Genomic DNA, 24,936 nt, shown 5'->3' on the forward strand with positions numbered 1-24,936 from the left:
AACTGAAAAACATATGATGTAAAATTAAAGCACAAGCACATTTTGAACCAGCTAGGCTTCAATAGTACATGAACTGAGAACGTCTATATATTTATGTTGGATCATAGAAAAAACAAGAGAATTCCAAAGAAACATCTACTTCTGCTTTATTGACTATGCCAAAGCCTTTGACTGTGTGGATCACAACAAACTGTAGAAAATTCTTAAAGAGATAGGAATTCCAGGCCACCTTACCTGCCTCCTGAGAAACCTGTATGCAGGTCAAGAAGCAAAAGTTAGAACCAGACATGGAACAACACCTGGTTCCAAATTTGGAAAGGAGTCTGTCAGGGTTGTATATTGTCACCCTGCTTTTTTAACTTATATGCAGAGTGCATCATGTGTAATGCTGGGCTGGATGAAGCACAAGCTAGAATCAAGATTGCCGGGAGAAATACCAATAACCTCAGATATGCTAATGACACCACCCTTATGGCAGAAAGTGAAGAGGAACTAAAGAGCCTCTTGATGAAAGTGAAAGAGGAGAGTGAAAAATCTGGCTTAAAACTCAACATTCAAAAAATGAAGATCATGCCATCTGGTCTCATTACTTCATGGCAAATAGATGGGGAAACAATGGAAACAGTGAGAGACTTTATTTTCTTGAACTCCAAAATCACCACTGCAGATGGTGACTGCAGCCATGAAATTAAAAGATACTTGCTCCTTGGGAAAAAAGCTATGACCAACCTAGACAGCATATTAAAAAGCAGAGACATTACTTTGCCGACAAAGATCTGTCTAGTCAAAGCTATGATTTTTCAGTACTCATGTGTGGATGTGAGAGTTGGACCATAAAGAAGGCTAAGCGCTGAAGAATTGATGCTATCGAACTGTGGTGTTAGAGAAGATTCTTGAGAGTCCCTTAGAGAGCAAGGAGATCAAACCAGTCAATCCTAAATGAAATCAACCCTGACTATTCATTGGAAGGACTGATACTGAAGCTGAAATTCCAGTACTTTGGCCATCTGATGCAAAGAACTGACTCCTTGGAAAAGACCCTGATACTGGGAAAGTTTGAAGGCAGGAGAAGGGACCGACAGAGGATGAGATGGTTGGATAGCATCACTGACTCGATGGACATGAGTTTGAGCAAGCTCTGGGACTTGATGATGGACAGGGAAGCCTGGCGTGCTGCAGTCCATTGGATCACAAAGAGACACGACTAAACGACTGAACTGAATTGACACTTTGAACCGTGTGAACACATTAATATAAAAAAATAAAAGGCCTAGAAAGATCCCTCAAGCTCTTTGTGTTTTTCTTTTTAATTCAGTTTTATACTTTCACAAACTTTTTCAAATGTGCATTTATTACTTTTACATTTAGAAAGAAATCCATTAAAGACATTAAATTGGAGAAGAGCAGTATACCTCTTCCCTAATGTAAAAAGAAATTATAGTTTACCAAAGGCACTTTTCTCTATATCCTGGATGTTAACTGGTGTTTTCTGTTTTGACACATGCCATGTCTGCTTAAAGCTTTAATCCTGATTTTAAATAATATGGTATTGCTTATTTACCTAGACATTAGGATGCACAGCCTGGGGCATCACTCTTCAGTCTTATAAAAAGAAAGAGAACTATTCTCTCATCTGATCTTCATAGAAACTCTCACTGAGCTTCCCAGCTAGACTCTGGCATTCTGGCAGGTGGATACTTCAGTACTAAAGTATTTGGCATTTGGATACGTTAGAACGGTATTATTTCAAAGAAGAAAATGTACACTGAAGAATTTAGTTAGGTAAGAGGTGGGTCCCCTCTCCTCAGCTGTTTTCTTAGAAATATGCCAAAAAGAGTCAGTGAGGAAGGAAACAAGTGGAAGAAAAAGTGGGGTGGGGTACAGACCAGGTCACCTGTCATAATTCAAATACTGGTTTGAATTCAAAAGTCACTGGCTATATCTAAAAACCAGCTGATAGCAAATCCCTGGTGGTCCAGAGGCTAAGACTCCACACTCCCAATGCAGCAGGCCTAGGTTTGATCCCCGGTCAGAGAACTAAATCCCGCATGCCATAACTTAGACCTGGACAGGTAACTAGCCAGCTAAATAAATAAATGTTTTAAACAACCCAGCTGGTAACATTTATTATGGCACTCATATGTCTGGTATATCTCGACTAGTTGGAGGATTTAGAGAGCAGGTGTGTCTTACTCATCTTTTAAGCTCCTTCCACTGAAATTCTAGGTATAGGCAGTTTACTAGTAAAAACTGTTCAGTAAGCACTGGTTGCATTCACCTGAACTTAAATTTATAGCTCAGGGACTTTGACATTGTCATACAGTGGTTCCCCTAAAATATCACCCAAAGAACTTGATACAACAAAGTTTTATTTCTTCCTAATGTGAGAACACTACCTTCAAAGAGTCTTCATACACTCACAAAGGGAAGAGGGCAAGCTGAGAACATTCATGATGTTTTAAGTCTACCGAGAAGCATGTCTTTCAATGCAGGGAGTTTGGTTAGGATTGGGTAAGAATTGTGATAAAGTACTTTGGAATTTGTGGACACAAGACAGTGGAATTTTGAGGGGGCAAGCTCAAAAGATCTTAGGATGTAAACTCGTCTACTGTTTTTCCCTACTGGAAGAGTTGGTGGATCTTCAGAATGCATGATAAAGTTATTTGCAATATTTATTTTCTTGGGCAAGCATTTTCCAAAAGAGTAAACTTAAATTAATGAAGAAAGTATAATAGTAGAGCGATGTTAATGTGGATAATAAGCTATGTGAGGGGTAGAGGGCTTCTTTCTTAACATCAATAAGAATTTGCCGGGTATTCAGTAACAGCATTGTAAGGATGGCTTTCAGAAGAAAACCAAAAGAAGTAAAATATGCCAAAGCTGCTTTTCTGTCTCATCATCCTAAGTCTTTTCCTTTAGTCGATTGCCTCCTTCTTTTAAATGAGACAGAAACAACGAGAGCAGTATCCTGTGATTCCAGCATACAGACTCTTCTAGGAAATTTAAATCCATATATTTTCAGAACTTTCAAGATGCCCCTAAGGTTCTGAATGTTGGAAAAGAACAAAAGAAAATGGTAAAGAATGGAGAATTTTGGTTATGACAGTAATGCTAAATAAGTTTACACTGAATGTCAAAAGTCAGTTCCTAGAGGGTTCTTTTGAAGAGATTCTGAGGCTTAGCAGAAAGAGCAGTGTGATTGATTACAGATGTCTGCCAAGGGCCCACAAAGGGCAGTGGTGGTCTGCATGTTAAATAGCTGCCATTTCTGGATTACCAAGAAGACTATACCTACTGTTCACCCCATTCAGATTTCTTGCTTGGTTTTGCTTTGATTTTTGCTTCTCATTCTTCCTGATAGAGTCACATGAATTCCAAGTGGCCTCTGTGTCTTTATTCCGAAAATCTGCATGAGGTCTTTGGAGAGTTCCATGAAAATCCAAGTATTATTTCAGAGCAGCAACATAATTAAATATCATTTTTAAGTATGACTTAGCCAGAAGATTTGGTTGACCTCAGTCTTGAGGGACATGAGGTAAATATAATGAGGTAAATTAGAAGAATAGGGTGGGTATTCAAGAGGGTAGGGTAAGAGGATGGAGAACTCACCTCCTCCCACAAATACATCAGAAATACATCTACAAATAGACTAATTCCCACAGAACACCTACTGAACACTAGCTGACCTTAAACCTATGAAAGGACAAGGAAGAATCTCCTTGTGACTGGGCAGGATAAAACAAAGAAGAAAACAGGACGTGGGATGGGACCTGCACCCCTGGGAGGAAGCCAAAAAAGAGGAAAGGTCCCTGCACGCAGGAAGCCCCCTTGCTGGCAGGGAGATCAGCCTCCTGGACAGAAAGAGAGCTTCAGAGGCTCCGAGGAGAGCACAACAACCAGTCTGCAACAAGCGGAACAGACAGAACCGTGCAGAGGAGGCTTTATACCAGTACCTTGTATGCTCCAGCCTAAGATCCACATCCGCTCGTACAGGCAGGCTGGGACTCAGGGTTTAGAGGACAAACCCAGGGAGAGGACGGCTGCTGGCTGTGCAGACAGCCTGAAGGGACAAGAGTGCATTACGGCTGCAACCCAGCTTGGGTTGGGGGGGCGGGGCATGTATTTGCAGAAGTCCAGACCCGCATAGAAGCACAGTACTATTGCTAAGAGGTGTGTGACGGGAAGGGCGGAGCTGCCTTTAACATCTCTTTTTCCGTGTGCTAGCCCTTGCCTCCACGGGTTCCAGCAGAGTGCACCCCCACATTGCCTCTGAGCTCCCCACCTCCACGGGCTCTCACGCCCGTCACCACTTCAGCAGGCTCCAGGAACAGACATCAGTGGGTTGCCCACTCACAGAGGCAGGACTGAAACCACAGCTGAGCCCCAGGGGCTGTAAGATTTAGGATGCAGAGATGAACGCTGCCTGCAGCTGCATGAGCCAGATTATACTTCTGCTACTGGCTTCATACACTCAGCCCTGCAGGACATGTGAGAGGACAGTGGTGCTGCCACACCTGGGAAGCGCCCGGTGTTAGGAGCTGCGGGCCTCGTGGGCATGTACAAGTCGGGGCTGGCCAGGCCAGGGTCGGAGCTGCCGCCACAGCTCCCACAGTGGGGCCAAGGGCCGGACGACGGCAGTTCCAGGACCTGACTTCAGTGGATCTGTGCCGGTGCTCTTGTGAAAACAATGTCTGAGGGATAGGGCCAATTTCTGGGATATCCAAGATTGAGATGGGGCCAAGGGCAATGCCAACAACAGGGTATTTTGTGAGCCTGCACAGCAAGGGACAGGTGACACAACAGGGCACAACCACCAGTGGACAGATCCCGTCCACCTTACACCACAACTCAGAGCTCAGAAATGGATCTGGGGGCCTCCACTCCAACAACTAGGGCACAGACCAGGCCCCTGACAAGGTGGCAGCAACCACAGAGTGAAGAGGCCCCTCACAATAGCCACTGCAGGCTCTGGTCACCATAAGACTAGTCAAACCTCCTGTCAAGGGAATAAGGGCCAGCATACCCTGAGAAAAGCGGCTGCAGGGAGGCAGACGAGAAACAGCCCTTGCATGTAAGGGCTTGCATTAAAGCCACACAGGCTACGCTGGGATGCTGCCACATAAAAATAGCCCTCAAGACCGCAGAGGATAATTGTTTCTCCTAAACTCATAGAGCAAGAGAAATATAAATAAACGAAGAAGCAGAGGAACCACTCCCACATAAAGGATCAAGAGAATTCCCCTTAAAGAACAAACAATGAAACAGACCTCTTCAGTCTGATGACTTCCCTGGTGGCTCAATGGTAAAGAGCCTACCTGCAATGCAGGAGACCTGGGATGATCCTCAGGAGACGGGAATGCCTACCTACTCCAATATTCTTGCCTGGAGAATTCCAAGGACAGAGGAGCCTGGCAGGCTACAGTCCATGGGTCATAAAGAGTAGGACACAACTGAGTGACTATCACTTTCAGTTTAATAGACTCTGAGTGCAAAAAGGAAACAATGAAAAAGTGAAGGAATTAAGAAGAGTTGTTGATAGAAATGCAAATTATTGTAAAAAGGAGCTAGAAACTATAAAGAGGAGCCAAGAAAAATTAGAAATTTCATTTGCTGAGTTAAAGTCTGAGCTAAAGGCAATGAATAGCAGAATGAATAATGCAGAAGAAGGAATAAGTTATCTGGAAGATAGAATGTTGGAAATCACTGAAACAGAACAGTAAACAAAAAGACAAAAGAAAAAATAAAAATTAAGCAATATAACAGACCTATGGGATAATATAAAGCATTCCAGTCTACACATAAAGGAATCCAGAAGGAGGAGAAACAGAAAAGGAGAACAAAACTGTATGTGAAGAAATTATGGCTGAAAACATTCCAAACCTAAAATGAAAACAGATATCCAAGTACACGAAACACAGAGACAAGACAAAACAAGACAAAACCAAAGAGATCCAAACCAAGACTGAGTATAATAAAAATGGCAAAATTTAAATAAAGGATTCTAAAGGCAGCAAGAGGAAACAGAGTTAAGTACAGGGGAACCTCCATAATGTTACAAGCTCATTTCTCTACAGAAATGTTGCAAGCTAGAAGGGAGCAGCACAATGTATTCAAAGTTCAAAAGGGAAAAATCTGCAACCTTACCTAGTCTGCTCAGTAAGACTATCATGTAGAATAGGAGAAAGAAGTTTTCAGATGAGCAAAAACTGAAAGAATACAGTAATACTAAGCCTATCTTAAGAGAAATATGGTCTTCTTAAATGGTCTTCTCTAAATAGAAAATAAGTAGGAATCTATAGCGAAAAGGAAAACACAATTGGAAAGTAAATAAATAAGCCAGTATACACATTTAAAAAAATAAAAATATTTGCGAGAAAGCAATATAACCAAAATGAAATGTAAAAGGATGGACATGAAGATCTAAGAGAGAATATCAAAACCATAAAATGTGGAAGAGGATGAAAATGTAGATTCATTTTTCCCAAGAAAGTGTTTGAGCTATGTGACCAACAGTCTAAAGTGAAAGTCACTCAGTAGTGTCTGACTCTTTGCAGCCCCATGGACTATACAGTCCATGGAATTCTCCAGGGTAGAATACTGGAGTGGGGAGCCTTCCCTTCTCCAGGGGATCTTCCCAACCCAGGGATTGAACCCAGGTCTCCCTCATTGCAGGTGGATTCTTTCCCAACTGAGTCACAAGGGAACAGTCTAAAGCAAATAGATATAGGAAAGGGTTAATATACTTGAAAAACAAAGTAACCACAAATCAAAAACTTACAATAGATTCACAAAAGCCAAAAAGAAGAGAACATAAGCATAATATAAAAGGAAATCATCAAACCACAAAAGGAAGAACAAACAAAGATAAGGAAGAAATATAAAATCAATGGGAAACAAGGTTTAAAATGTCAATAAATACATATCAGTCAATGGTTATCTTAAAAGTCAATGGACTAAATGTTCCAATCAAAAACACAGAGTGGTAGACTGGATTAAAAAAAAGAAGAGCCTACAGTATGCTGCGTAAAAGAGACTCACTTTAGGGCAAAGGAGATACATAGATTGAAAGTGAGGGGATGGAAAAAGATATTCCATGCCAACAGAAATGACAAGAAAGTGAGTCACAATACTCATGTCAGACAAAATAAACTTGAAACAAAGTTGATAAAGAAAGATAAAGTGTGCTTAGTCACTCAGTTGTGTCCAACGTGTTGCGACCCCATGGACTGTAGCCTTTGAGGCTCCTCTGTCCTTGGATTCTCCAGATGAGAATACTGGAGTGGGTTGCCATGGCCTATACCAGGGGGTCTTCCCAACCCAGGGATCAAATCCAGGTCCCTCATTACAGGCAGATTCTTTACTGTCTGAGCCATCAGTTCGTTCAGTTCAGTTCAGTTGCTCAGTCATGTCCGATTCTTTGCGACCCCATGAATCGCAACGTGCCAGGCCTCCCTGTCCATCACCAACTCCTGGAGTTTACTCAAACTCATGTCCATTGGGGAAGCCCAAAAAGAGGGACATTATGTAATAGTAAAAGGACCAATACAAGGAGAGGATACTACACTCATCAAAAGGCAACCCACTCAAGTATTCTTGTCTGGGAAATCCTACGGACAGAAGAGCCTGGCAGGCTACACTCCATGGGGTCACAGGAGTCAGACATGACTTAGTGACAAAAACAATATAGGAGAACCCAAATACATAAAATAAATATGAGCAGACATAAAGGGAGAAACTGATAGAAATAAAATAATAATAGGAGATTTTAACACTCCACTCATCAATGGACAGATTTTCGAGACAGAAAATTAACAAGGCAACAGAGATCCTAAATGATACAATAGAACAATTAGATTCAATTGATATTTTCAGAACATTACATTACCAAAAAGCAGAATGCACATTCTTTTCAAGTGCACATGGAATATTCTCTATGATTGACCACACACTAGACCACAGAACAAACCTCAACAAATCTAAGTGTGCAGAAGTTATTTCAAGCATCTTTTCTGACCACAGTGGCATGAAACTAGAACATGACCACAGGAAAATAAGCAAGAAAAAAACATGGAGACTAAACAGCATGCTGCAAGAAAACCAATGGGTCAATGATGAAAATGAAGAAGAAATTTAAAAATACCTTGAGGTGAATGACACAACCATACAAAATCCATGGAATGCAACAAAAGCAGTTCTTAGAGGGAAGTTCATAGTGATATAGGCCTTCTTTAAAAAAAAAGAAAATTTTCAAACACTGTAACATAGCACCTAAAATAATTTTAAAAGTACAAACAAAAACAAAAGTCAGCTGAAGAAAGAAGATAATAAAGGTCAAAGAGAAAATCAATAAAATAGAGATTAAAACAGTAGGAAAAAAAAAACACAATAAAGCCAAATCTGGGTAAACAAAATTAACAAACCTCTGGCCAGGCTTACAAAGAAAAGCAACAATTCCAAATAAACAAAATGAGAAAAGAAAGAGGAGAAATCACAACTGATATTATAGAAATACAAAAAATTGCAAAAGGATACCATGAACTACTATATGCCAACAAATTAAACAATCTAGAAATGTGGATAGCTTTCTAGAAATATGCAACCTACCAAAACTGAATCAAGGAGAAACAGACAACTTGAACAAACAGATGGCAAGAAATGAAATGGAATCTCTAATTTAAAAAACTGCCTACAAACAAAAGTCCAGGGCCAGATGTTTCACAAACGAATTCACCCAAACACAAGGAAGAACTTATACCAATCCTTCTCAACCTCTTCCAAAAGACTGAAGAAGGAATTCATGACATTCTTCAAAGACATTCTATGAAGCCATCATAACTACAAAAAAGAAAATTACAAGCCAACATCTTTGATGACTATAGATGCAAAAATTCCCAACAAAGTATAGCTAATTGAATCCAACAACACATAAAAGATCATATACGATGATCAAGTTGGATTCAACCCCCAGTCACATGGTTCAATATTTGCAAATCCATCAATGTGATACACCATATAAGCAAAAGAAAAGACAAAACTGCATAATCATCTAAAAAAATACAGAAAAAAACATTCAATAAAATCCAATATCCATTTATGATAAAAACTCTTACAAAAGTGGGTGCATAGGGAACATATCTCAACATAATAAAAGCTATTCATTACAAACCTACAGCCAATATAATACTCAAGGATGAAAAACAAAGACTTCCCTGAAGTCTGGAACAAGACAAGATGCTCACTTTCACCAATTCTCTTTAACAGTGTTGGAAGTCCTAACCATAGTAATCAGTAAAGAAAAAGAAATAAAAGATATTTAAATTGGTAGGGAAGAGGTAAAATTGTCATTATATGCAAATGACATGATAGTATATACAGAAAGCCATAAACACTCCAACACAAAACTACTAGAGCTGATAAATTCAGCAAGGTGTCAGAAACACAATTAACATATAAAATATGTTGCATTTCTTTACACTAAACAGTGAAATATCAGAAATATAATATAAATAAACAATCCTTTGTAAAATCACAGCCAAAAAAAACCTCAGTAATAAACCAGACTGAAGAGATGAAAGACTTATAACCTGAGAACTATAAAATATTGATAAAGGAAACTGAAGATGATTCAAAGAAATGGAAACATATACCATGCTCTTTGATTGGAAGAATTAATTTTGTAAATTCATTCCTGACCATCGGATTCTTGCAGAAACTAATGCCTATGGCCAGCAACTTTTATTTTGGCCAGCCATAAATTAATTCTGTTATCTCACTAATACTTTGCAGGTTATTACATTCAATAGTTACACCTAACACACCTGTTAAGTCTTCTCCAGCACCATGAGTTTCATTTGCGCTTTTTTAATCAGAATCAATCACTAAGGTTTCTTGACTTTTGGTTGCTCTAATATTCACATTGTCTGAATCAGAACAATATTCTCTAGAACTATCATTTTCTGAGACACTAGTATATATGTCACTCTGACAATCATAAAAGGTATCTGCATAAAATTTACCAAAAAAATTCAATTTCACTCAAAATTTCTCAATGTGTCATTTTTGAAAATTTGGTGGTAATACACTTGCATTTACAATATACACAAGGTTGGAACAAAAACCTAATGGAGCAAAATGTGAATGATAATGATAATCATAAGTTACATAAGGAACCATGATCAATTTTAAGCTCTGACAACTTCACACGTGATGTTAATTGTATCATTCCATAAAAACATTGCAATATGCCTCTGGTCAATAATATTCATGTAACAGAAGATATAAAACTATAAAATATCTCCAGTCAACAATGTGTTAAAATGGCCATATTACCCAACGCAATCTACAGATCTAATGTGAAACTTATCAAATTACCAAGGACGTTTTTCATAGAACTAGAATAAATAGTCCCAAAATTTATATGGAACCATAAAAGACCAAAATTGCCAAAGCAATCTTTAGGAAAAAGAACAAAGCAGGAGATAAAACCTTCCCAGACCTCAGACAATACTACAAAGCTACAGTAATCAAACAGCGTGGTATTGGCAGAAAAATAGACATATGGGTCAATGGAATGTAATAGACAGCTCAGATATAAACCCACACACCAAAGGACAATTAATCTTTGACAAAGGAGGCAAGAATGGACAATGGGAAAAGAAAGTTTCTTCAGCAAGTGATGTTGGAAGAGTTGGGACGCTCTCATGTAAATCAGTGAAGTGTGAGCATGCCCTCATACCACATACAAAAGTAAACTCAAAACGGCTAAACAACTTAAATATAAGACATGACACCATAAAACTCCTAGAGGAGAACATAGGCAGCATTCTCGGACATAAACAGTACCAATGTTTTCCTTAGGTCAATCTCCCAAGGCAACAGAACTGAGAGCAAAAATAAATGGGACCCACTCCAACTTACAGTAACATGCACAGGCCTAGAAATCATCATATTAAGTGAAGCAATGAAGAGAAAGACAAATACCATATGATATCCCTTATACATGGAATTTAAAATACAACATAAATGAACATATCTATGAAAGAGAAACAGTCAGACACAAAAAATCAACTTGTGGTTGCTGAAGGGGAGGAAGAGTAGGGGAGTTAAGGATTAGGAATTTGGGATTAGCAGATGCAAACTATTATATATAGAATGGATAAACAAGTTTCTACCATATAGGACAAGGAACTACATTCAATATCCTGTGATAAACCATAATGGAAAAGTGTATGAACTATACATATAAATACATACATGTTTGTATAACCGAGTCACTTTGCCATACAGCAAAAATTAACACAACATTGTAAATCAACTATACTTCAATAATTTTTTAAAAGAATATTTTGATAGGGAAACAGGACTGAAAATAACATCAGGCTTCCTGACCACTGACTGGCCCACAGATGGGACTGTGACGCAAACTTGCCAACAGAAACTGTCCCTGGGATTTTCTAGTCTCATGGTAGGAAAAGAAACTCTTACCCCTGGAGTTGCTCTTTGTGGTTGATTTAAGCCTAAAACTGCAGCAGTGTCACTTCTCTAAATCTTGCCTCATACCTGATGTCTGGATGAATTCAACCTGTGGAATGAGAACTTCGGGTTAGCTCAGATGGAGAAATATCGCACAGAAAGCAAGAGGGACGGATACTGGATGACTCTATCCAAAGTTTGACAATGGCCCCAATCCCTGACTTTTCGGTCACATGAACCAACAAATTTATTTTGATTAAGCCACTGTTGGACTTTGACTCATTTCAAACTCAAAAAGTCCCAAATAGGATTCATTAGGTCTACATCTAATGGTCAGTCTGCAGATACATATAATTCTGTGGTTCTTCAGGGATCCTCATCTCTCTTGCAGCCCATCTGGCATAGATTTCATAAGCTGGAAACAAATGTTTTGCACTTCACTTCATAAACACGGATTTTATACTAGTCAGCTCTATCTTCTATACTGCATGAAACCCTGGTTAAAATTCATAAAAATTCACAAAAAGCTAAATATGCCCTACAGTGATGCCTGCATATGTGACTGGATAGAAGTCATTTGGGGAGATGAGAAAAATTGAAAAATACTCACATGATCTCTGATAATATCTTTCAGAGTGTAAAAATGCTCTGGGACTGTAGGTTAATGGAAATATTAAAATTCAAAAACTATCAAATCTTTCTGAAAAAAAACCCAAACTTAATTTTGTGGAAAGGCAAGAGGAAAAACTTACATTCCCCTGCAATGATGGTGTTACTTAAGTTGGCCCTAGCCAATGCAACCCTCTTCTGAGAAAGCAAATACTTCTTGGGCTTCCTTACAATACTGTTTTGTAAACTTGTTTCCTGGAACCTGTGAGATACTGGTAAGATGCAGCAGGGATATCATTAAGGTGAAGGAGAGGGCAATAGGGCAGAAATTTGAGTTATCATCCTGCATCAACCATATTCTTTTTAAAAAAACTATTATTTATGGATGAACAACAAGGTCCTACTATATAGCACAGGGAACTAACTATATTCAATATTCTTTAATAAACCATAATGGGGGGCGGAAGATGGCGGCTGGGTTCAAAACTGTGGAACCTCTGGAGTATTACAGGAGATTTCTGAAAGAGAATTGCCGTCCTGATGGAAGAGAACTTGGTGAATTCAGAACCACAACTGTCAACGTTCGATTGGTACCGCAGATGGTTCTTCTTTAGTGAAGCTGGGAAATACTACAGTAATTTGTGGAATTAAAGCGGAATTTGCAGCACCACCAACAGATGCCCCTGATAAAGGATATGTTGTTCCTAATGTGGATCTGTCACCTCTGTGTTCCTGGAGATTTCGGTCTGGCCCTCCTGGAGAAGAGGCCCAAGTGGCCAGCCAGTTCATTGCAGATGTCATTGAAAATTCACAGATAATTCAGAAAGAAGACTTATGCATCTCTCCAGGAAAGCTTGCTTGGGTTTTGTACTGTGATCTCATTTGCCTCAACCATGATGGAAACATTTTGGATGCTTGTACCTTTGCTTTGTTAGCAGCTTTAAAAAATGTACAGTTGCCTGAAGTTACTATAAATGAAGAAACTGCTTTAGCAGAAGTTAATTTAAAGAAGAAAAGTTATTTGAATATTAGAACTCATCCAGTTGCAACTTCCTTTGCTGTGTTTGATGACACTCTGCTTATAGTTGATCCTACGGAAGAGGAGGAACATCTGGCAACTGGAACCTTAACAGTTGTAATGGACGAAGAAGGCAGGCTCTGTAGTCTTCACAAACCAGGTGGAAGTGGACTGACTGGATCTAAACTTCAAGACTGTATGAGCCGAGCGGTTACAAGACACAAAGAAGTAAAAAAACTGATGGATGAAGTACTTAAGAGTATGAAACCCAAATGAGCAACCACATTTTCAAAACAGATTTGTAAAAACTGTATTTGTTACACTGTGCACAAACCTTTTATACTAAATAAATACCAAACTACAAAAAAAATAAAAAAATAAACCATAATGGAAAAGACTATGAAAAAGAATAAATATGTATATATATACATAGAACTTAATCACTTTTCTGTACACAAGAGACTAATACAACATTGTAAATCAGCTACACGCCTCTATATACATATATACACATACATACATACACACACACACACACGTATATATAACACATTGGACTCCCAAAGAAAACTTATTTGCAAAAGGTTTTGAGTGTTTGAAAATTTAGAAACTGCTTTAACTATAGAAACAGCAGCACCCAGGTACTGTGTTCTTAGGCATCTTACATATTGAGAGTTAGATAATGGAAGAAAGCATCAATGGTTTCAAGTCAATAGAGAAAACCTCTGATGCTGAAAGTTGTGTGCAATATAAGATTCTAAAAGGATCACCCTCTTTCACCAACACTTTATTAAAAAGTAAGTTCTGCTCATCTTAGTCTAGAGAGCACACACCGGTGATAACCTCTGCGCTTGTTATAAAGTGACATAAAGGTTGAGGTCAGGGTGCTCATGCCACCACTGGGGCTTAATCATCTTCATGTGAGATTCCCTAGTCGCTCAGTGGTAAAAAATCCACCTGCAACGCAGGAGACATGGGTTCGATCCCCGGGTCGGAAGGGTCCCTTGGAAAAGGAAATGGCAACCCACTCTCATTTTCTTGCCTTGGGAAACCCCATGGACAGAGGAGCTTGGCAGGCTATAGTCCATGGGGTCTCAAAAGAGTTGGACAGGACTTAGTGACCAAACCATAACAACATGTGATATTCCACCATTTGAGATCAGAAGCTCAGCATACAAAGAAATTTCTATTGTTGAAACATGGGACCGCCATACATTAGTAAAATTTTCTTCAAAGCAGTCTCCTTATATGTGATCGATAATGAAAAAAAAAAAATAAATAAAACCTGCAGCAGCACATCTTGATGCAAAGGAGAGATAGACAGAAGCTATTAGGAAGCACTTGTAGAACAAGCCTTCAGATGTAGTATGGTTTTATATTACTATTTTCCAACACATCAGGAAGTAAAGATACTGTGACCTTGTTAATTTTACAATTCTGTCCTTTCCTATAACCAAAAAATGTATTCAGAGAGACCATCTAATTCTTTATCCTGACTCTCCATCTTCAAAGCAGATTTTCTTTTCTCCCTCATATTTCAATTCCATTTTTCTGCTTGAGGTAGTAAGTTCAGGGAATTTTCAAAGAGACAAAAGTTACTCAAAAGAATATAAATGTCAAACACATGTAAATCTCCCCTGCTCCATTTTTTCCCCAAGTCAGGAATGTCCTTTGTTTTCTCCTGGTATGTTTCAGCTGGCTGACATCTCTGGTTGAGGAGCAATCATCCAGGCAGCATCCTTACAATGTAATGACAATCAGTTACCAAAAAATGTGCAGGCACTGATAACAGGATTCTGAAGGGTCAGAAATGAGTGGAAGAAAATAGGCATTTCAAACAAGTGCACAGCAGCTGCTGCTGACCTTGGCTTAAGATTGCATCCAAAACATCATTAATTTTCTATTGTAAAATAAAGGGAAGCCAAGTAAAATCCTGATAAAGAGTCATTCTGGAAAGGGGGAAGAACACTACTGTTTAAATGCTATTCCTGTGGTTAAAATGCTGTCAGAAACATCTTTACTCCCATTTGAATCACTTTAGCTAAGATGAAGGAGGTGCTAAGGAGGAGGCAAAACATATCTTCAGATTTATACCTTCTTTGAAAATGATCCTACAGTTTTTATGGAACTGAATAACTAAAGTAGGTACATTTAAAGAAAAATTTCAGCAAACTTGTGACAACAACATGAGGAATTAATCCCAAATATATGCCGTCTCAAGTATATCCCAAATATATGACCTCTCAAGACCAAGTATGCAAAAATGAAAGTAACTGTAGTAGCTACCTTTTCTTCTGTTCCTACTATAATTCAGATGGTTAAATGAAAAAGACCTTACAGACTGGGTAATAACCTCTACCTTGCAGATTAAAAAAAAAAAAAATCAAAAGCTCAAATAAATGAATTTGTTCATGGTTAAGCAATTAGCATGAGATAGATCAGGAATTTAAAAGTAAACATTTTTATTCTAAAATCAAGTCATAATTTTGTGTTATCTGTTTTAAGAAAGTGAAAGTGACTCAGTCACATCTGACTCCCAGTGACCCCATGGCCTATACAGTCCATGGAATTCTCCAGGCCAGAATACTGGAGGGGGTAGCCTTTCCCTCCTCCAGGGGATCTTCCCAACCCAGGGATTGAACCCAGGTCTCCCACATTGCGGGTGGATTCTTTATCAAGTGAGCCACCGGGGAAGCCCATGAATACTGGAGTGGGCAGCCTGTCCCTTCTCTGGAGGAACTTCCCAATCCAGGAACTGAACCCAGGTTTCCTGCCTTGCAGGCGGATTATTTTAATACTAGAGGGGTAGCCTATCCCTTCTCCAGCGGATCTTCCCGACCTTAAATGGGGAACCAGAGTAATGATGGGTCAGGAGATTATGTCACATAAGCTAAAGAATTTTAGTCTTTTAATCTAGAGATAAGTGACTCAATGAGCTTTATAGGAGCTGTGGGAAAACATCTGAGAGGTCATAAAATGAAAGGGGAGAAGTTATTTAATCCATATGTATTATTAAACAAGAACATGTGGGTTCTATTTCCAGCTATGATAAAGAAGTGTGATTGAAACTAAACTTTCCATTAAGAACAACTGTAAAAAGCTATGCAAAAGAAGAAGGAAAGCTCTGGACTACGTACATTTACAGAGGATTAAGGCAGCCAGGATTCAGTAGATCAAGATCCTGAAGAGAAAGAAAATAAATTGAGAATACCCACATATTTGTCATTTTCCCTCTACAGCACCCTTGTGCATTTTTAGAGAAAAGTAGAGGGGCAGATCAGAAAGTCGCAATTAAGAGGTTCTATGAATCTCACTAGGTTGCAAAGATCAAAGTAAATTAGCTCAGGACTACCAAAAAAGCCAGCATTTAAGGTGACAAATGTTTCTAGATAATCCCCCTAAAAACAAGATAACTCATCATTAGCAAAATGTCATTAAAGAAATACTAAAGAAAGTTCTTTAGGCAGAAAGAAAATGATTCCTGGTAGAATAAGAACTTTAATGCAGAAATGAAGAGAACCAGAAAGGGTAAATATATGGTTAAATCTAAATGAATATTGACTAATAAAGTACATCTTGTGGGAATAAATTGTATATAAATTTACCATACACACATGATTGGATATATTTTATACATAATTTTAATGTGACAATAATAACACAAAAAGTGGGAGAATGGTAAATGGAGCTAAAATTTTTTTAAGCTTTCGTGACAGAGGATGAGATGGTTGGATGGCATCACCGACTTGATGTATATGAGTTTGAGTAACTCCAGGAGCTGGTGATGGATGGGGAGTCCTGGCATGCTGCAGTCCATGAGGTTGCCGAGAGTTGGACATGACTAAGTGACTGAACTGAACTGAATATAAACATACTAATTTAAAACTAAGAAGACTTCAAGAGAAAAGTATTAGTGATAGAGACATAGTTTGTAATAATAAAAGATAAATTTTGACTGCAGTATAAATGTGCACACATCTAATAACATAGGCTCAAAATAATTTAAGTCACAAACTGACCAAACTAAAAGAAGAAATAAAAGTACACAGTCATACAACTTGAGAATAATTCACATTTCTCAGTCATTAGTAAAACAAACAGAAAAAGAATTAGATATATTTTATGAATTCAATAAACTAACGTGATCTTATTGGGAGGGGTGTGTGTATAAAATAGTATGCTGAATACCTACAGAAGTGTACATAGTAGTTTCACCAAAATTCACTGTAAGAATGTATCTTCTAACTACGGGGGAATTAAGACATAAATCAGTAACCAAGAGATAACTACCAAATCTTCAAATGTTTATAAATGAAGCAAGTCTTTTCTAAATAATCCGTAAGTCAGAGAATAAAGCAAATTAGAAATGGGTCCCAGGTGGTGCTAGTGGTAAAGAACCCGCCTGTCAATGCAGGTAGACCTAAAAGACACGGGTTCAATCCCTGAGTTGGGAAGATACCCTGGAGAAGGGCAGGGAAACCCACTGCAATATTCTTGCCGGGAGACTCCCATGGACAGAGGAGCCTGGCAGGCCAGGGTCCAGAGGGTTGCAAAGAGTCAGACACAACTGAAGTGACTTAGCCCGCACTCATGCACAAAGCAAATGAAAAAGTATTCCAAACTGAATAACTATGAAAACAAAGACATGAGAATTTGTGGAATGTAGCTGAAGCAATGCTTGTAGAAAAATGTATAGTGTCAAATGCATGTTTTAGGAAAAATAATCTGAAAAAGCAAATAATTATCTCCTAAGAAACCAGAAAAAGAATAGCAAACTAAATGCAAGAAAGTAGGAAATATTAAAGAGAATATTAAAGGAAATATTTAAAATATCAATGACAAATAGTCTACAAACAATAATGCTGGAGAAGGGATGGAGAAAAGGGAATCCTCCTACACTGTTGGGGGGGGGGGATGTAAATTGGTATAACTACTATGGAAAACAATACATAGTTTCCTTAAAAAATTAAAAATAGAATTACCATATGATCCAGAAATCACACTCCTGGGCATATATGCAATAAAACAATAATTTGAAAAGATACATGCACCTACTATTTACAATAGCCAAGACATTGAAGCAACCTAAATGTACACGGACAGAAGAATGAACAAAGAAAATGTGGTACATATATACAATGGAATACTATTCAGCCATGAAAAAGAATGAAATAATACCATTTGCAGCAATATGAATGGACCTAGATATCATACTAAGTGAAGTAAGTCAGATAAAGACATGTATCATAAAACATCACTTCTTTGTGGAATCTAAAAGGATACAATTGAATTTAATTTATAAAACAGAAATAGACACATAGAAATAGAAAACAAACTTATGTTTACTAAAGAGAAAGTGAGGAGAGATAAATTAGGAGTTTAGGATTAACATATATATAATACTATATATAAAACAAATAATCAACTAAGACTACATTATAACACAGGGAAATCTACTCAATATTCTTTAATAACCTATATGGGAAAAGAGTCTGAAAAAGAATGGATATGTGTATATGTATAACTGAATCAGTTGTATATCTGAAACTAACACAATATTATAAATCAAAAGAATAGCAAGGAGAGATAAGAAAGCCTTCCTCAGTGATCAGTGCAAAGAAATAGAGGAAAACAATAGAACGGGAAAGACTAGAGGTCTCTTCAAGAAAATTAGAGATACCAAGGGAACATTTCATGCAAAGACAGGCTCAATAAAGGACAGAATTGGTATGGATCTAACAGAAGCAGAAGATATTAAGAAGAGGTGGCAAGAATACACAGAAGAACTGTACAAAAAAGATCTTCATGACCCAGATAATCATGATGGTGTCATCACTCACCTAGAGCCAGATATCCTGAAAGGTGAAGTCAAGTGGGCCTTAGAAAGCATCACTACAAACAAAGCTAGTGGAGGTAATGGAATTCCAGTTGACCTATTTCAAATCCTAAAAGATGATGCTGTGAAAGTGCTGCACTCAATATGCCAGCAAATTTAGAAACCTCAGCAGTGGCCACAGAACTGGAAAAGGTCAGTTTTCATTCCAATCCCAAAGAAAGGCAATGCCAAAGAATGCTCAAACTACCACACAATTGCACTCATTTCACATGCTAGTAAAGTAAAGCTCAAAATTCTCCAAGCCACGCTTCAACAGTACATGAACCTTGAACTTCCAGATGTTCAAGCTGGTTTTAGAAAAGGCAGCAGAACCAGAGATAAAATTGCCAACATCTGCTGATCATCAAAAAAGCAAGAGAGTTCCAGAAAAACATCTATTTCTGCCTTATTGACTATGACAAAGCTTTTGACTGTAGGGATCACAATAAACTGTGGAAAATTCTTCAAGAGATGGGAATACTAGACTACCTGACCTGCCTCTTGAGAAATCTGTACGCAGGTCAGGAAGCAACAGTTAGAACTGGACATGGAACAACAGACAAAGGAAAAGGAGTACATCAAGGTGCTGTATGTTGTCACCCTGTTTAACTTATATGCAGAGTACATCATGAGAAAGGCCGGGCTGGATGAAGCATAAGCTGGAATCAAGATTGCTGGGAGAAATATCAATAACCTCAGATATGCAGAGGACACCACCCTTATGGCAGAAAGCGAAGAAGAACGAAAGATCCTCTTGATGAAAGTGAAAGAGGAGAGTGAAAAAGTTGGCTTAAAGCTTAACATTCAGAAAACTAAGATCGTGGCATCCGGTCCCATCACTTCATTGTAAATAGATGGGGAAACAGTGGCAGACTTTATTTCTTTGGGCTCCAAAATCACTGCAGATGGTGATTGCAGCCATGAAATTAAAAGACACTTACTCCTTGGAATGAAAGTTATGACCAACTTAGACAACATATTAAAAAGCAGAGACGTTACTTTGCCAACAAAGGTCCATCTAGTCAAGGCTATGGCTCCTCCAGCAGTCATGTATGGATGTGAGAGTTGGACTGTAAAGAAAGCTGAGCGGAGAAGAATTGATGCTTTTGAACTGTGGTGTTGGAGAAGACTCCTGAGAGTCCCTTGGACTGCAAGGAGATCCAACCAGTCCATCCTAAAGGAGATTAGTCCTGGGTGTTCATTGGAAGGACTGATGTTGAAGCTGAAACTCCAATACTTTGGCCACCTCATGGGAAAAGTTGACTCATTGGAAAAGACCCTGATGCTGGGAGAGATTGGGGGCAGGAGGAGAAGGGGATGACAGAGGATGAGATGGCTGGATGGCATCACCGACTCAATGGACATGAGTTTGGGTCAACTCTGGGTGTTGGTGATGGACAGGGAGGCCTGGCCTGCTGCGGTCCATGGCGTCACAGAGTAGGACATGACTGAGCAACTGAACTGAACAGAAACTAAATATAAAATAAAAATTTAAATTTAAAATATCAATGAAATGGAAAATATAGGAAAAAAGGGAAATTTGCGTTTTGGAAAAGATTAATAAAATTGATAAATATCTGGCAAGACTGATTAGAAAGAAAATTTTTCAAGAATTAACAATATTTACCATTAGAGGTTTTAAAAATAAAAACATTTAGCTTTCAGATAAAATGTAGAAGGTCTTAAGGGACCACTGTACCCATCATATAACCTAAAAAGATAACTGAATCTCCCCCATCATATCTAAGATACAGAAGACTTGCAGACAAAAGTAGTCTAAGGAAACTAAGTTACAGACAAGTCTAAGGGATTTCTAGGTGAGCAGATACCACCAGTGGCCAAATTCTATTCTGCAAGGTCTCCAAAGGGGCCAGTGAAAAACTGAACATGAAATTTTGCTGGGATACTTGCAGACCTTGTGAGCTGGCTTGAATAGATCGAAATCAGAAGCTCCAAATGAAGGGAATTTGTTCTTGCCTGCCAACCTTCGCCAAAAGAGCTTTGCTGAGTGTGTGTCAGGGGTATGGAAGCTGAACTAGAAAGCAGAGGGAGCATTCTGCATCCAACAGTGCTTAGATCGCAAAACCCTACTAGAGGGAGTAACTTATAAGAGACACAGGACAGAACAAGTAAGTTCTAAAGACATTTGAAAATGTGGAGGGAACCTAACCAAAGCTGTAACTTAGCCACAATTCAGCTCGAATCTTGATCAATTTGTTAAGACTTCTGTCTTCTGTAACTTACAGACAAGGGAAAGGACATGCCTTCACTTGTACAAAATAATATTTACTCCAGGGACTACAATTTGTTTCATGACGCCATTGTGAGAATGCAATAAAAAGTCGTGAGACCAGTGTAGAAGCAATATGATTCCTAATTAAGAGGAAAAAAACTGTCAATGGGAGCAGACTGAGGAATGGCTCAGATATTGGAGTTAGTGAAGACTTTAACTAAGGGCTTCCTTGGTGCCTCAGATGGTGAAGAATCTGCCTGCAATGCAGGAAACCCCAGGTTCGATCCCTAGGTCACAAAAATTCCCTGGAGCAGGGATTAGTTACCCACTCTGGTATTCTTGCCTGGAGAATTCTATGGACAGTGAAGCCGGCAGGCTGCAGCCCATGGGGTTGTAAAGAGTCGGACAGGGCTGATCGACTATCACTTTTCTTCAGTTAAAATAGCTATTAAAATACATTAAAGAGATTAGAAGACAACACAGACAAAATGGACACAAAAAGATGAGAATTTTAAAAGTAAAATTTCTACAGTAGAACCAAGTGGAAATTTAAAACTGAAAAATTACCATATATTAAATTAAATGTATTTAATATATTCAAAGCAGAATGGACATAGCTGAGGAAAAAAATATCAATTATTTCATCCAGGTCATAACTGTCAAACTGTTTTAAACCAAAAACAAGGGAAAAAAATTTAAGTACAGACATAAAATACTTACATGCAGACAAAAAAATAGGTAGGTTATATTCAGGAAGACAAACATAACATGATAAGTAACTTTCATCAGAAAACAAATGCAAGACAAAAGACAACAGGATTGACTTCTGTAAGTGCTGAAAGAAAAAAAATTTGGAATAAAAAAAAATTAAAGTCTGTATAAAGACAGTTTTAAATAAATGAAAACTGAGACAATATGTCACCAGTTTTTAGACTAAAAAGGAACAATCCATGACATCAGCACAGATCAGCCACACAAATCTGCAGACTAGACCAGAAAGATCAAATACAAGCAAAAATGTGCAATAATAGTTTTAAAAGTTAAAAGTAGATTACTGGATATTTTCTAAAAACCACAATAAGAACAATACATTGAGGAGTTCATAATACATGTAGAAATAACATGTATGACATCAACAGCATAATTGGAGAGAAAAATAAATGTAATTATACACTTACAAAGTATTACATTGCTCATGGAGTAGCAAAACAATAATTCAATTATCTTGATAAGTGAGGTAAAAATTGAGGATGTTTATGGTAATCTCTAGAGCAGTGGTTCTCTACCAGTAGTAATTTTTCTTCCAAAGGGACATGAGCTACTTACTTCTGGCTATTTCATTTTGGTTGGGAGAGATGGGGATGTTTCTACTGTCATCTAGTGGGAAGAAGCCAGGGTTGCAGCTAAAAATGCTACAATGCATAGCACAACTCTCATAGTAAGGAAACGTCCGGTTTCAAACATCAAAGTGCCTTGAGGTTGAGAAAGCCAACATACAAAGTGGTCACTGAAATAACCATTAAAAGAAGTATGGGTGCAATGAGGGGGCTGGCTTCATCTGGAATAATTTTTTAAAAAACACATGATTAATCCAAAAGAAGTCAAAGGAGACAAAAGATGGGACAAATAAAAAGATAACAAGCCACTAGACATAAAAGTAAATATGTCAATGATTACATTAGATTTTTTTTTTTTTTAAGGACAAATACCCCATCAATTGGCATATAGTGGTTCATAATAAGACAGACTGGCAGACAATCTGGCAGACAATTTTTGCAGACAGACTAGAAAAAATAAAACTATCTTTTGTTTACAAGATACACTTTAAATATAAATGCACAGATAGGCTGAAAGCAAAAGAATTGGAAAAATACACACTCTAACCATAAAAGCTTGTGTGACTGTGTAAATATCTGACAAAGCAGGCTTTAAGACAAAGAGTATTAATAAAGTAACATTACATAATAACAAAATGGTTGGTTAATCAATAAGATGTCATTCTAAGTATGTACATAAATAATATCATTTCAAAATGCATGAAACAAAAGCTAAAACTAGATTTGATAGGACTGAGAAGATAAAGACAAACCCACATAGTCAGATGTATTAACTTATCTCTCTCAGAAACTGAAAGAGCAGTAATCAATAGCAAAAAGTGTTTAATAATCTGAATTTAGGTAGAGAAGGTTTCAAACAACACTATTAACCAATTTGACCAAATAGATATGCATTTAATATGACAAACAACAGCTTCAGAAAAGTGTTTTCAAATGCTCAAGAAACACTCTTCAAAATAGACCATATGTTGCTCTATAAAACCAGTCTCAAAAGTTTAAAAACAATGAACGTGAAAGTGAAAGTCGCTCAGTTGTGTCCAATCTTTGTGATCCCATGGACTAGTCCATGAAATTCTCCAGGCCAGAATACTGGAGTTGGTAGCCTTTCCATTCTCCAGGGGATCTTTCCAACCCAGGTCTTCCTCATTGCAGGTGGATTTGTTACCAACTGAGCCATAGGGGAAGCCCTAAAACAATGAAAGAAATTTCCTAAAGTTCCCTGCCCAGAAGTCAATGATAAAGATAACCAGAAAATCTTCAAACACTGTTTGAAAATCAAATAATATATTTCTAAATAACTCATGAGTTAAAGAAGAAATAATAGTTAAAATCTGAAAACACTTTTAAGGAAAAACAATGACAATTCAACATGTCAAAATTTATGGGATGGAACTAATAAACAGTTTGGATGAAATTTTACTGCTTTAAATATGTATATTAGAAATGTGTTTAAAATCAATTATTAAGCTTCCTTCTCATAAAACAATAAAATTGGGGCAGGCAGGCAGTGTGGAAAGAAAGGGCAGAAATCAATGAAACAAAAGAGACAATCGGAAAAGCAGGAAAAAAAAAAAAAAGAGTTCTTTGAAGAGATTATTAAAACTGAACTTCCTTGTAAGACTCATTAAGAAAAAACAAAAATACAAACTATGACTATCAGGAGTAAAAATAAATAACACCACTAAGTATCTTCCCTGGTGGCTCAGTTGGTAAAGCGTCCACCTGCAATGCCGGAGACTCGGGTTTGATCCCCGGGTCGGGAAGATCCCCTGGGAAAATGGCAACCCACTCCAGCACTCTTGCCTGCAAAATCCCATGGACGGAGAAGACTTGGTGGGCTACAGTCCATGGAGTCACAAAGAGTCGGACACAACTGAGCGACTTCAGTTTCATAGGTATTGAAAGATAACAAGAGAACGTTATAAGCAAACGTTATGCCAATAAATTTGTCCAGCTATATGAAATGAACAAAGTGCTTGAAAACACTTTACCAAAACTGACATCAGAAAATAAAGAAAAACTAAGTATTTCTGTATTAGTTACCATTCCACAAAGTAAATTCCTGACCTGATGGCTTTAGTATTTCTACCAAACACCCCCATACACGTGAATAATACTAGTCTTGTGCCTGTGTGCTAAGTTGCTTCAGTTGTGTCCAACTTTTATGTGATTCCATGGACCACAGACCACCAGGCTGCTCTGTCCATAGGGTCTGACACAAAGTTATTCAGAGACGAGAGGTAAAAGAAACAATTTCCAACTCATTAATGAGGCCAGCATTATCGAGATACTAATATCCAACAAAATTTTTTATAAGAAAAGAAATGAAAAGATATAAAATCTCTAAAAGAATACATCAGCAAATAGAATAGAGCAATACATGAAAACAGAT

The 24,936-nt window shown here is 37.9% G+C and overlaps 1 protein-coding gene and 1 long non-coding RNA gene across 2 annotated transcripts in view; one reads left to right on the plus strand and one right to left on the minus strand.

Moving 5' to 3' along the window:
- Nucleotides 1-11,493: 11,493 nt before the first annotated feature.
- The window catches only part of LOC122700478, a 104,839-nt gene continuing 91,396 nt past the window's right edge, over nt 11,494-24,936 (minus strand). The window contains exon 3 of the long non-coding RNA XR_006342782.1: nt 11,494-11,581. This is a non-coding gene — a long non-coding RNA (uncharacterized LOC122700478). The remainder of the gene's footprint in view (nt 11,582-24,936) is intronic.
- On the plus strand, nt 12,546-13,477 carry LOC122700477 (exosome complex component RRP43-like). The gene is given in 2 exon segments (XM_043913389.1): nt 12,546-12,660; nt 12,663-13,477. Coding segments are annotated over 2 exon segments (825 nt in total). The 5' UTR covers nt 12,546-12,548; the 3' UTR covers nt 13,376-13,477.

The sequence above is a fragment of the Cervus elaphus genome, chromosome 9 (genome assembly GCF_910594005.1).
Source record: "Cervus elaphus chromosome 9, mCerEla1.1, whole genome shotgun sequence".
Lineage (NCBI taxonomy): Eukaryota > Metazoa > Chordata > Mammalia > Artiodactyla > Cervidae > Cervus > Cervus elaphus.